This window comes from Chironomus tepperi, unplaced genomic scaffold, assembly GCF_022539635.2.
Source record: "Chironomus tepperi strain 1889 unplaced genomic scaffold, CSIRO-AGI_Ctep_v1 contig_365, whole genome shotgun sequence".
NCBI lineage: Eukaryota > Metazoa > Arthropoda > Insecta > Diptera > Chironomidae > Chironomus > Chironomus tepperi.
In genome coordinates this window covers 113,304-126,496 of record NW_027226487.1, presented here as the reverse complement: position 1 = coordinate 126,496, position 13,193 = coordinate 113,304, and the positions used below count along the sequence as shown (strand labels likewise).

General features: G+C 32.9%; 6 protein-coding genes across 6 annotated transcripts; 4 read left to right on the top strand and 2 right to left on the bottom strand.

Annotated features, from left to right (window-relative positions):
• The first annotated feature begins 148 nt into the window (after nt 1-148).
• Nucleotides 149-902, top strand: Trs33 (trafficking protein particle complex subunit Trs33). Its single transcript, XM_070646959.1, has 2 exons — nt 149-303; nt 366-902. The coding sequence occupies exons 1-2, from the start codon at nt 235-237 to the stop codon at nt 768-770; spliced, it is 474 nt and encodes a 157-aa protein (XP_070503060.1). The 5' UTR covers nt 149-234; the 3' UTR covers nt 771-902.
• On the bottom strand, nt 774-3,405 carry Acph-1 (Acid phosphatase 1). The gene is made up of 4 exons (XM_070646957.1): nt 3,036-3,405; nt 2,863-2,961; nt 2,502-2,607; nt 774-2,330 (listed from the first exon to the last, which is right to left on the bottom strand). Exons 1-4 carry the CDS (start codon nt 3,144-3,146, stop codon nt 1,333-1,335), a joined length of 1,314 nt encoding a protein of 437 aa, XP_070503058.1. The 5' UTR covers nt 3,147-3,405; the 3' UTR covers nt 774-1,332.
• Nucleotides 3,406-3,838: 433 nt separating this feature from the next.
• Nucleotides 3,839-6,205, top strand: LOC139095570 (probable eukaryotic initiation factor 4A). Its single transcript, XM_070646956.1, has 2 exons — nt 3,839-4,359; nt 4,422-6,205. Exons 1-2 carry the CDS (start codon nt 3,930-3,932, stop codon nt 6,161-6,163), a joined length of 2,172 nt encoding a protein of 723 aa, XP_070503057.1. The 5' UTR covers nt 3,839-3,929; the 3' UTR covers nt 6,164-6,205.
• Nucleotides 6,201-8,531, bottom strand: Sirt2 (Sirtuin 2). The gene is made up of 3 exons (XM_070646958.1): nt 8,369-8,531; nt 8,151-8,304; nt 6,201-7,929 (listed from the first exon to the last, which is right to left on the bottom strand). The coding sequence occupies exons 1-3, from the start codon at nt 8,382-8,384 to the stop codon at nt 6,888-6,890; spliced, it is 1,212 nt and encodes a 403-aa protein (XP_070503059.1). The 5' UTR covers nt 8,385-8,531; the 3' UTR covers nt 6,201-6,887.
• A 209-nt stretch (nt 8,532-8,740) lies between these two features.
• Nucleotides 8,741-11,340, top strand: LOC139095577 (probable ATP-dependent RNA helicase DDX10). The gene is made up of 2 exons (XM_070646962.1): nt 8,741-9,178; nt 9,237-11,340. Exons 1-2 carry the CDS (start codon nt 8,774-8,776, stop codon nt 11,238-11,240), a joined length of 2,409 nt encoding a protein of 802 aa, XP_070503063.1. The 5' UTR covers nt 8,741-8,773; the 3' UTR covers nt 11,241-11,340.
• Nucleotides 11,341-11,614: 274 nt separating this feature from the next.
• On the top strand, nt 11,615-12,299 carry LOC139095592 (uncharacterized). The gene is made up of 3 exons (XM_070646977.1): nt 11,615-11,827; nt 11,949-12,101; nt 12,156-12,299. Exons 1-3 carry the CDS (start codon nt 11,615-11,617, stop codon nt 12,297-12,299), a joined length of 510 nt encoding a protein of 169 aa, XP_070503078.1.
• Nucleotides 12,300-13,193: the final 894 nt, after the last annotated feature.

Here is a 13,193-nt window from a genome sequence, read left to right as displayed (position 1 = left end):
ATTGATATTGGATCAGAAACATAACCTTAAATGTTTGTTTGTAAACAAAAATACTTAAAAATTCTAAAAACTAATAAAATTGAGCATTAATGCATACATACTCCATCAATAACTTAATAACATTCAAAATGCGTGTTAGCACATCTACAATCTTATAGCCTTTCATACTTAATTGAGTATTTGTTTTGATTTTGCTGGTCAGAAAATTTAGGAAAAAATTTAATTAAATCTAAAATGGGCGACGAGAATCTCTTTGAATATCTTCATTTCGAGCTAGTGAACTATTGTGTTAATGACAAAAAGGTAGAATAGCTTAAAAATTATGTAAATATATGATAATTAACGAAACATCAATTTTTTTTCAGGAAAATGAACAAACCCAGTCAACAAAAATATCGCAGTTAGAATATGTGGGATTTTCCACTGGATATCGATTAATTGAACGACTTACACGGGAAATGCCACGATTTAAGGACGAATTAGACACAATCAAGTTCATTTGCACAGATTTCTGGTCGAGTGTATTTAAGAAGCAAGTCGATAATTTAAGAACAAATCATCAAGGCATTTATGTCCTTCAAGACAACACATTCCGCTTCCTAAGACAAATATCCAACACGTCTCAATACTTAGATTTAGCACCAGCACATGTAGTATTCACTTGTGGACTGATTCGTGGTACATTGGCTAATTTAGGCATCAATGCAATAGTTACAGCTGAAATAGTCAGTATGCCGTCCTGTAAGTTCCATATTCAAGTAAAACATTAGATATTTGTTATCATCTCAGCATAGCTTCATTTTTATTTTATTGAGTTTCACAACAATTAATGGATTAAAAAAATATTATCTTAATAAAAATTGGATTAAACAGTCTACATATGGCTGAATAATTGATAAAAATCACAGCCAAGTGCATTTTTGCTTTAATTTATTGCCATCTGAGTTGTTCCTGATATTGATATTGTGTTAGTTAAGTCACCTTCACCTATTATTATTGAATCTTTGGCTGCTTGAATCTTACTGGATCACAATAGCAAATGTCCTTTGCTGGATCCTAATAATTTGGCAAAAATGCACTTGGCGATTGTTCTAATTTAATTTTTTTAAGGTCAAGAACTTAAAATTAATGAGAAAAATTTAACTAATCGAGAATTAAAAATCAAAGTAAAGTTACAGTCTTATAATATAAAAAATTAAACACTAGAAATGACATCACAATGTTGCTCCTTCCTTAAAATACCTATCAATAATACTTAATTTCTTCTTCACATTCAATTTTGATTCCTTAATTTGTGCGATGTCATTAATTGTGCTGGATTTAAAATGAAAATCAATTCCAAATGAATGAATCATTATTGAGTGAGTTCCACTTCTGCTCACTCAAATAATCACGTCGCTTGTAGACAGTCGCGATGATCAAGACGATCATGCCAACAAATAACATTAAAGCTATAAATCCGAAAATGGTCATTAAACTCAATGATTCCTCAACATTTATATCCAATGGCATTTGCAACAATGATAATGTACATTCTTCATCCCAATTAACAGGTAATACATCTTTATAAACTTCAAACATTTGTTTAAGAGGACATAATGTTCCACATCCAGGTAGATCTAACAACACTGGTTCCGTTGAATTTTTATAGTAAACTTGTACATAATAATTGTCTTGTAATTGAATAAGTTCGAACAATACTGATGATGCGTATGGTGGGTTGTGATATCCAATAGCTTTAAAGACACCAAGAGTGTTAAGCATATTGGCAACAGTTGTATCGTGTGCACTGTATATCCATAAGTTACGTTTTGTCTCATTTACTGGATGTAATGCATGCTCAGTTTTATTCTTATAATGATTTAAAATTTCCTTTAGCAATGGTCCAGTTTTGAGTCGTGCCAATTGTTTTGTGTAGGTTTTAACAGCAAATGATAAACCAGAAATTTCATACATTTTCGATGGATACACCTCTTTTGTCCATTCGGGTAATGTGAAATTATAAATTTGTTCGATATGTAAGCAGCTGTAAATGTTTTGAACTGATTGTAAGCAGTCGACCTTCTTGCCTGTATGTTCTGTGAGATATTTGTATAGTGCCTTATACTTTTTATCCAATGCCTTAAATTCTGGTGATTTGTAGAGCTTCTTTAGTTCATAATCGTAAACTGGACATGACTTTTTAGCTGCAAGTAAATCATCCAATTTTTCAGGAACTGTATGAACTGGAATTGGCTGCCATGCAATTTCTTCATTCCATACATCGACTCCTTTTGGTGGATAAAATCCAGACAAGTCTGATAAGGCAGACATTAAGGTTCTATCCATATCTAAGTAGAAGAGAAAATTTGAAATTTTACTGGTTTTGTAGGATTTAAATATTTAACAGGGAAAAAACTATGAATTCAAATTTAAAATGACCGTTAAATTTTGTAAAAATTGAACTTCCATTGAAAATTTCTAATTTTAGAATTCCGTAAATTAATGAACTAATTACTCACCAGTCGACCTTACAACCATTTCCTCTGGATTATATTTTTCACTAACTAATGAGTTGTATCGCTTACGAAGCCACTTTCCTAATTCAAAATGTTGTTTTTTTCCAGTCTGTATTGGAGTAAATAATTCACACAAATTAATAAATCAGCAAATTAATCATGTGTAAACAGTATGTAAATCAAGTAAGCAAACAAAGAATATGGAACACAAAAGTACGAAATTTGATAACGACTTACACCATCATAATCCCTAATCAAAAATTGTCAAATTTATAGGGATAGATAGTACTGATAACTTTAATGAGGGTATGAGGGCATGAATGGCAATTTCTAATGGCTATATATGTCATGGCTGTATACTTACATTAGTCAATTGTCCAAATCCAACGGGCCAAAATTTGGGATCTTTATATGGATCTGTGGGGTATGGCTCAACAGGCGTACGATCACCATGTCTAAAGATCTGTAAGAAAATAATGTCATTTGTGTGTAAAAAAAAGTTAATTATAGAACAATATGGATCTTAAAATAACTTACGACACTCGCAGCTATTAATTTTCCTTTCTTGAGGTCAACGGCATCACAAAGCGTTAAATTTACGACAAAAACACCAAAAAGAAGACCAAATAATTTGTATACCCGAATCATACTGATTAGTTAGCGATAAGGTTCTTTTGTTTTGACAAAAAAAAGTAGGAAGTGAAAACACAAAAAAATAAAATCAAAATATCTCTTAAGAGAATTAAAACGATGTGTAAACCACGAAGTGAACTTTGCAATTAAAACATTCTATAAAATATTAACAAGACTTAAACTCTCAAAGATCACGAAATAAGTGTTTTTTGTGGATAATACTATTAACTTCCTACTTTTTGCTTCTTCTTTTGTTTGGCAGTAGGGGGCTAACAACTGGAATTTGGAGATTATTTTCGAAACTTCATTTTCCGCCGAAAAAGTTTCGAATGTTATTGTTTACCTCTCATTTTACGTGTTGTGTCTTGTTTGGTGCTTATTTTGACCTGCTGTCTGGTAGATGATTTTCTATTGTTTATGTTTTGATTAATCATTACTTTCTTGCAGGTGCTTATGAGGAATTAAATTGATTTTTCTGAATTTTTTATAAACATAGTTGACTTTGGATTAGATTTGAAATTTGAATTCTAAATTTCCGTTAATTTTCACAATTAATCTTTATCAAATTAAATTAAATGTCTTGTAATTTCAAGACATTCACGTTCATTTTAACATTCTTCAACGTAATAATAGTCAAATTAACAAGAAACAAAACGATTATAATATGAAAATGCGCTTCTTGTACATAAAATTTGTTGTCAGTGACATTCAAACTTATAAACATTTTGCAAAACTGAATTTCTTCAATTTAACACTTTAATTAATTAAATAAATATCGAATTACTAAATCAATTAAGCATGAATAACGGAAAGGAGGAAAAGGTGCATACAGCAGACGTAATTGTTGCTGAGAATTACTTATTCACAAAATTCCTTTTATCTGAAAAATTATTAAAATCATTACACGAGATGAATTACATTAAACCATCACCGATACAATTGAAAATCATTCCATTAGCAAGAAGTAGACTTGATATGATAATTCAATCAAAATCCGGCACTGGAAAAACGCTGTCATTTTCAATTTGCTTATTGGAGACATACGATGAGGATTTGAAGTTTCCACAAGCATTAATTATAGTTCCAACACGAGAAATTGCCGTCCAAATTACGAATACTTTAAATGGGCTAGGAAAATACATGAAATACTTTAAGGCTTGTGAATTTATTGGAGGAACTGACTTGAAAAATGACAGAAAAAGAATTCAAACAGCAAAAATTGTCGTTGGTAAGGATACACTAAAGTTTTATCAATAATAGTTGCTTAATAATTTTTGTGTCATTTTATAGGAACCCCAGGAAGAGTTCTTCATTTAATCAAGAACGAGATATTTAACATAAGTAACATTAAAGCTATTGTATTCGACGAAGCTGACAAGTTATTTGAGCAAGGACATTTAGGAAAGGATGTACAGTCAATCTTCAAGATGTTAAATCATAAGAATCTTCAAATTATTGCTGCTACAGCAACTGTTACCACACAATTTGAGAATCAGATCAAAAAACACATGAAAAATCCTTTAGGAATCAGTCCAAAACAGGAAGCACCGATTTTGTTAGGAATCAAGCAATTTGCATTGGAACTTCCAGAAGAAAATGATAACATTCAGTTAATGAGACATAAACTAGTAGAACTAGAGAAAATATTCACTAAAATTACATTCAAGCAGTGCCTGTTGTTCACTGATTCTCAATATAAAACAGAATCATATGGAAATTACCTGAACAAGCTAGGCTGGAAGAATGAAATTATTAATGGATCGCAGGAACAGTCACAGCGATTGAAAGTATTGAACAAACTTGCCAAATTTAAATGCAGAATATTAATTACAACTGATTTAATGGCTAGAGGAATCGACATCGAGAACATCAATTTAGTCGTCAATTTGGACCTTCCTTATGACTGTTTCACATACCTACACAGAATTGGTCGTGCTGGAAGATTTGGAACACATGGAATTGCCATAACAATTCTTAATGGCGAAAAAGATGGAACTAAGTTCAGGAAAATGCTTGGGGACATAGGAAGTCATGACTCAATGGTCTATAAATTCCCTGATGATTCAATGGCTTATAATTTTTGGGATTTCAATGATCAGGAACAAGTCAAGAAGCTTACCAAAATTGATGGGATTTCAAACAGTCAAAATGGACATTCAAGTCCTAAAAATGATTCTATTGTGGATGAGAACTTAATGCTTCTAGAAATCACAAGAAAACTAATAGATCTGAATCCTGATGAAGCTTGTACTAATTTCGATACAGATGCTCTGCTACGAGAGTATGAAAGTAGCTGTATCAACAATAGTGAAGCATTAAACGTAAATAACTTATTGGATGATTATGAGAAAAGTAATGGAAATACGACAAATGGATATAGCAGTGATTATGATACAAATACAATTAAAGAATGTCATAGAAACAATAAAGTTACTACAGAAAGAAGCAACAAGAAGAATGATACCAGCAATCGATCAAGCAATTCAAATGTCGATGAACTGTTTAAGGAATTCGAGCTTCTGTCACAAAGCAACAGCAATGCCAATAACAACGAAGTTCAAAATGAGTACAAATATCCAGAAGTCATTCAAAATGGAGGTGAAAAAACGCAAACAGTCGTTGATGTCCATAAAAGTCCGGAAGTTACTGAAAATGTCCACAAAAACTTAAAAATTCCTGGAAAGTCACCAAAAGACAAGCGCTGTATAATTTTCGTTAGAAATCCAGAGGATGACGAGGATCAGCACTCAATGGAAAGTGACACGACCGAGACAGAGGACAATGAAACTGATTCAGAGTCTGTAGAAACTGAGAGTGAGTCAGAGGAAGAGGAACAAGATGAAAATGAGGTGGAGGATGAAAAGCCACAAGAAAATTATCGAGAATTTGCTCAATTGCATGTAAATGATAATGAGTATCAAGTCTATGACCAATATGTCATGGACAATTATCTTCAGTGGAGACGAACTTTCTATTTCCAAATGGCTAACATCCAAAACTATGTGAATCATAATCGAGAAGATTTATGGTAAAGGAATTGCCAACAAATAAATTCAAAAAAGTTCATAATTAAATTATTTGAAGATAAAGTTTTTATTGCAAATGTCAGATTTTTTTACACAGTTTTTCATTTCATTCACATCAATTGAATGAGGTAATCCATGCTTATTTACAGAATATCTTTATAAAGTTATCGAAAAAATTTTGGACGCTACGAATTTACATATTTTAATTAAAATATTGGATTCGGTTGTGTAATCTTATGGATCTAGTCACTAACATGCTTAGTATCAATTGAATAAATAAATGGTATCAAAATGGATTGGAAGGTAAAAGTTTAAGTTCAAAACTAGCCATGATTTAAATTTTAACGGTTTTTTAAGTTCAAAATTCAAATTTTTTCGATTGAAGTTCAAAACTTGAATTGAAGTCGTTAAAGTTCAAAATTTGAATTTTAGCAGAATGAGTTCAAAATTTAAATAAAATCAGTTGAAGATCAAAATTTAAATTTTAGTTCACTGACGTTCAAAATTCAAATTTTAGCCGTTAGAGTTAATAATGCTCAATTTTGCATTTTAGCGACGATTTTAAAGTTCAAAATGCTCCTAATTAACGTCATTTAGCTTCAATAAATCTTCGTATATAAATTATGTTAATTCATCCCTCATAAAATCATATTTTAATATTAACTGAATGCATATATTAGTATAATATAATTAAAACTGCACTACAACTCAATATGTATGGCGGTAACTTTTAAATTGAACTTTTGACATCACTGTCCTTTCCATCATCGCTTTCTTTTAGTAGCTTCTCTTTCGATTCCTCTTCTTCAGGCTTTTCATCAAATGGTTCCTTGCTTTGTTCTTCTGTTGCTTCTTTTTCTTCAGTTTCAGGCTTTCCTGATTCTTTATCGATTCTTTCATGTTCTCTCTTTACCATTTCCCTCAATTCATCACCAAATCCTAATTGATCAGCTAAGAATAAACATCCATCATCACAATCACCTTCATAGGCCACATCACGTCGATTTCCAGGCAGATCAAAGCACAGACCTTCACCGAAAAAGACACCTCTTAAGAATCCACTTGTTGTCTTGCCGACCTTATCACGATTAATTAATAAACGTACACAATTGTCACTCACAAAATCTACAAGACTTGCAAATGGCTGGACAGTTAACGATGTACCCATAATTATGAGTAAATCACATTGCTTAAAATCTCGATGAGGTAAAACGTAAAATCTTTCCGGAAGATTTTCACCAAAGAATACAATGTCTGGCTTAACAAGTCCATTACATTCTGTACATGTCGGTACTCGTTCATCGAATATTTCCTTTTTCATCCATTCCATTGGATATTCTTTTTGACAATCGATACAATGATTTGTATAAAATGTTCCATGAGCTTCGACTAACTTCTCGTCGTCAATTCCTGCAATTCTCTCCAATGTGTCAATATTTTGGGAATAATGTCTTAATAAAAGTCCTTTCTCTTGTAGAATTTTCACAAAATAATGACTAGGTGTAGGCTTGAAAGTTCCTGGATATAGCTCCTTAGCAAGCTTGAAAAATGGCTGTGGATTTTCACGGAAATAGTCAATCTCGAAAATTGCTTCTGGGTAGGGTAAATTATATTTCTGTAAGTTGCTGTACAGTCCTGAAGTTGGTGAACGAAAATCAGGAATTCCAGCACTTGTGGATATTCCAGCTCCGACCATTGTTACAATACTCTTAAAGCATCCTCTTTTCCAAGCATCAATTACTCCCTGAATTGTTACATGATTCAGCACATGCCTAATTTGAGAAAAATGGATATGATTAATTATTTATACTGCAGACTATGCAGATACTTTAGAGTTGGAAGATAATTTTCACTGGATCTTTGTTACAATGCCAATGAATTGTGCTGGATCTTATAATTCATTTTCACATGCTCATTGGAAGTACCATGAAATATCCTCTGCATATTTTCCGAACCTTTGCCCATCAATAATCAATGTAAATCAATACTTTACCTTCCTGAATCTTCCTCGTCTGATGTTTGTGACGTCAAATGCAGTTTATCTGAGAAGAAATGTGCAATTTTATCCATAAGACTGTCACTGTGATCTGGTGAATGCTCTTCCTGCTTCTCGTCACTTCCAGCTTTTGGTTTTTCATCATTTTTGTCTGGAACAATAAAACGTCATTTAAGTTTTTAATGAATTTACGTCATAATTGATGACTTTCTTACCGTCTTTTGATGCCATTATTGCAAAATTGTCAAATCTCCTTAAAATACTATGATTAAAGCGTCCAGTGGGACGTAAAAGCAGTGAAAATCGAGAGGAAATAATTTTAATAAATTTCTGCGAAAAAAATAAAAACAAAATTTATGTCAGACAGACGAATAGTGACATAAGACAGATGACACCACATACGAAGTTAGCATATTGACAGGGTTGGTAGTCTAGCACTTTTGACTGTGAAAATACTTCAAATTCATTAGATTTGCTTGTTTTCGAAGTCTCACAGTGTGCTTTGATTACCTGAATCACAGAAAAAAGCAGTGAATATATTGTTACCACTCTGTATCTGAGCACACACAAAAGTCATGAAGACCAACTCTGTCAGCTCAAAAAATATAAACAAATCAAGCATGGAGTTCAAAAACAAGAAAAAAGTTAATAAATTCAATAAAAACAAGAAGTTCAAGAAACCCGGCACTAAAAAGCCTTTCAAAGTGAAGCACAAGGTAAAGCAACATGTCCGTGAAGACGATGAAATCAAGAAGTTGCAGGAAGAGTACGAAAATATCAAAAATTGCAAAGACATAAAAACGTTTGATGACTTTCCGTTGTCAAGGAAAACGCGGAAAGGCTTAACTGAAAATAAACTCAAAATTCCAACTGAGATACAGAAGCAAGCAATTGGACCAGGATTGAAAGGATGTGATGTACTTGGTGCGTCAAAAACTGGAAGTGGAAAAACTTTGGCATTTCTAATTCCGATTTTGGAGAATCTATTCATTAAGAAATGGTCTAGAATGGATGGTGTTGGTGCTGTAAGTATACATAATCTACTGTCTAACTGGATATTTACTGGATCTTTATTTTATTTAGATAATCATATCGCCAACGCGGGAATTAGCATATCAAATATTCGAGACACTCAAGAAGGTCGGTGCTCATCATGACTTTTCCAGTGGCTTAATCATTGGAGGAAAGAACTTGAAATTCGAGAAATCACGAATGGATCAAGTCAACATCATTATTTGCACTCCAGGACGTCTTCTTCAGCATATGGATGAAAATCCATTATTTAATTGTGACTCAATGCAAATTCTAGTGCTTGATGAAGCTGACAGATGTTTAGATCTTGGATTTTCACATACTATGAATGGAATTATTGAGAATTTACCGACGGATAGACAAACGTTGCTATTTTCAGCTACACAAACGAAGTCTGTAAAAGATTTAGCACGTCTTAGTCTAAAATCACCAGTTTATGTAGCTCCACATGAAAAGTCAGATACAACAACACCGAAAACTTTACATCAAAATTATGTCGTATTCAATCAGGAAGAGAAAATCATGATGTTATGGTCGTTCATTAAAACACATCAGACACACAAATCGATAGTGTTCATGTCATCCTGTAAACAAGTCAAATTTGTCTATGAAATGTTTAGTAAATTACGTCCAGGCATTTCACTATTAGCACTTTATGGAACATTACATCAAGATCGTCGTATGGCTATTTATGATGAGTTCTGTAAACGATCAAAAGTCGTCCTATTTGCAACAGACATAGCATCACGTGGATTAGATTTTCCAGTCATTAATTGGGTCATTCAACTTGACTGTCCTGAAGATGCAACAGCTTATATCCATAGAGCAGGTAGAACAGCTAGACATGATGCATCAGGTGAAAGTTTATTAGTTCTAACACCACACGAAGAGGAACCAATGATAGAGGAACTAAAAGCTAATAAAATTCCAATTGAAAAGATCTCAATTGATCCAAAGCAGCTGTTCTCACCACGAGTCAAAATGGAAGCATATTTAGCACAATCAAAAGATTTAAAGGATACAGCACAGCGTGCATTTATAGCATATATCAAGTCAGTCTTTCTGATGAAAAATAAGAAAGTTTTTGATGTCGAGTCCATAAATTTCGATGAATTTGCCAAGTCACTTGGTCTAGTTGTGACACCTCGAGTTCGATTCCTTCAAAGACTTAAGAAACGAAAAGAACAGCAACTAAAAGGAACAGGAACAGGTGATAATGAGCAGTCAGAATCATCAGAAAATGAAAATATCGAGGATGATGAGGATAACAAGAAGCAACAAATGAAATCGATTAATTTAAGTGCATTAATGGCTGATGAGAGTGACGATGATGATGCTGGATTAGTTAGAGTAAAAAGGAAAGATCATGATATTGAAATTGGCAGTAATGATGAAATGGAAGTGCTTGAAGAATTGAATCAAGCTCGAAAGCAAAAGCTCGTCACGAAAGCTGCTGTTGCCAAAAAGCTCGCAAAAAAGAAAATTGTTCCAAATAAAAAGATCACATTTGATGATGACGGCAATGTTGTCACTAATACAGCTAAGGAATTGCAATCTGAGCTAGCTAAGGATTATATGGAGGAAGATGAAGGCGGAATTGATATCGAAAAAGCTAAGCAATTGCTGCAGGAAGAAGACAAATTTGATAGAAAAAGATTTAAGGAACTTGTCAAGCAAAAGCATCGTGAAATCAAGAAAAAACGCAAGCAAAAGAAGGAAGAGAATAAGCAAGATGACGAGGAGGAAGGCGATGACTTTGAAAGTGGCAGTGAACCTGATTTATCTTGGCTGCCTGACTATGACAAAATTAATGCGAAATCAAGTAAGAGTGACGACGATGCTGACTCAGATAATGAAAGTCAAAGTGACGATGATAGCGACGAAGGTCCAATCCATAAGCTTCCAACGAAATTGTACGAGAAGAAGCGTCCAAAAGATGAGGAGAGTGAGGAAGAAGTGGAAATGCCACAAAAGAAGAAATCCAAGAAGAATATTGCATCAAAATTGAACCTTAATGATGCTGAGGCATTAGCTATGTCACTTATTGGCGCTTAATATGTGTTAGTTCCATTGATTTTTGGAAGATTTATTGTCAAAAAAGTTGAACTTTATTTTATTAATTAATAAAAAATTTGAATTTTCATGTTCCAAAAAAGCTTATTTTATGAAAGCTCGTTTGTAAAAGCTCACCTTATCATGTCATCTAGGCTTCATATAATTCATACAACTATTTTCTAATCAGAATCATAATACGTAACACAAGCCTAGCTACCTCATTAAATTTTATTAACCTTAATGACACACTTTTCAGCACTAATTGGGTCTATCGGGTGATAAATCATCAAATACTCTCGCCTATAAAGCATGATGAAGCTTTGCATCTCTTGTCATTTAACTTTCAACATTTTCAGTAAATAGACCTAATAGCTATGGATCTAAAAGTCCACTTGACATTGACTTTCACACTGATTGCTGTTGTTTCATCAAGAGAAGTGGAAATTGAGAATTTTACGCCAGATCCAAAGGTTAATGCTACAGAATTCTTCGATTATGGAACATTGAGGCTTAAAAAGGAAAGGAGAAATCATTATTCAATTTCTGGTGACTTTGAATTGTTTGAAAATAGCGGAAATGAGAAGGAAGTGAGTAGCTTTAAATTCTAGGATTTAATTAAATCTACGGATTAATTTTAATCTTCGGATTTATTTTAAGACTTAAAAAGCTCACATCGAACTTTTCTTTTTTCATTTTATTTCTTGAAAGCTCCTGCTGGAAGTTAGGGATAAAAGAAACAAGGTGCTCATGATGAGATCCCAAGACAAGTTTTGTGACTTTCTAAAGCATGAAAAGCAAGTTTGGCCGGACGTCCAGCAAAAGAGTAACTTTCCTGAGGGGAATCCATGTCCATTGCCAAAGGTAGACTTGGAAATTCTATTTTTACACATATTTTTACTTCTGACTAATTATTAGGGAAAGTACTGGCTCAAGGATTTGGCGATTGACGAGAAAAAGTTCATAATGATTCCACCTGGCGAGTATCACGCAAGAGTTGCTGCAATTCAAAATGATAGAGTTCTGGCCGCTGTTGATGTGTATTGTAGAATTCTTCCTTAATAAGACGAATGTCCTTGTGATGTTCACAATTAAATATAATAGCTTTAATGTAAATTTTTGAATTTTGTACAGTTTTACTGGATGTATAAATAAAGATATGGATTAAGTAAAATATTGCTAATCCTAAAACACGAGAATGTAATTGAATAGAACTGATAAAGACCTGACCAAGGTTACATTGCTGTTGCAGCAACAGATAAAGAATATTAGAAACAATCCTCAGTTCCCTTCCTGCTTCATTTTAATCATTTATCCAATTTATTTAACAAAAGAGCCAGGAAGATCCAGGAAGAAATCAAATCTCAATATTAGCACATGCAGCAATTGTTGAGCTGATAATATCTACTCAAACAACCAATAAATGTCAATCGGAATTGCCCACATCAACAATCATTTGATCAGCTTGTTAAAAATTCTTTAAATCTCGGTGAATCACAAAAATTGTATGCCTTATTCATTATAGATTCACAAAAGGCTTAATGATATTTACATGCTCATTATTCCACTCAATTACTACCCGTGGACAATGACGTAGTTATCATCATTAATGATAAAGTCTATAAATCCTATGTAAACATCACGTGTGCGAAATATAACCTCAAATTTTATTGCAATTTGATTTTATCGTCATTTATAGCTATTTCAAATGTTCAATTGCTGTAGCTCATTCACAACATGAAGGTGTCAATTCTATTTTTATTGTTTTTAATATCGGAACTAAGTTGCCTTGAAGTTTATTATGATGACTTGACATACGCACCAAAGGATTATAATGAGATCATCAAATATGGATCTATGAAGCTATCAAGAAGTAGGGACAAGACATTGATATTCTTTCGAGGAAATTTCACAATTTTGACTAATCTTGGGAATGAGAAGCTTGTCGTATTGGAA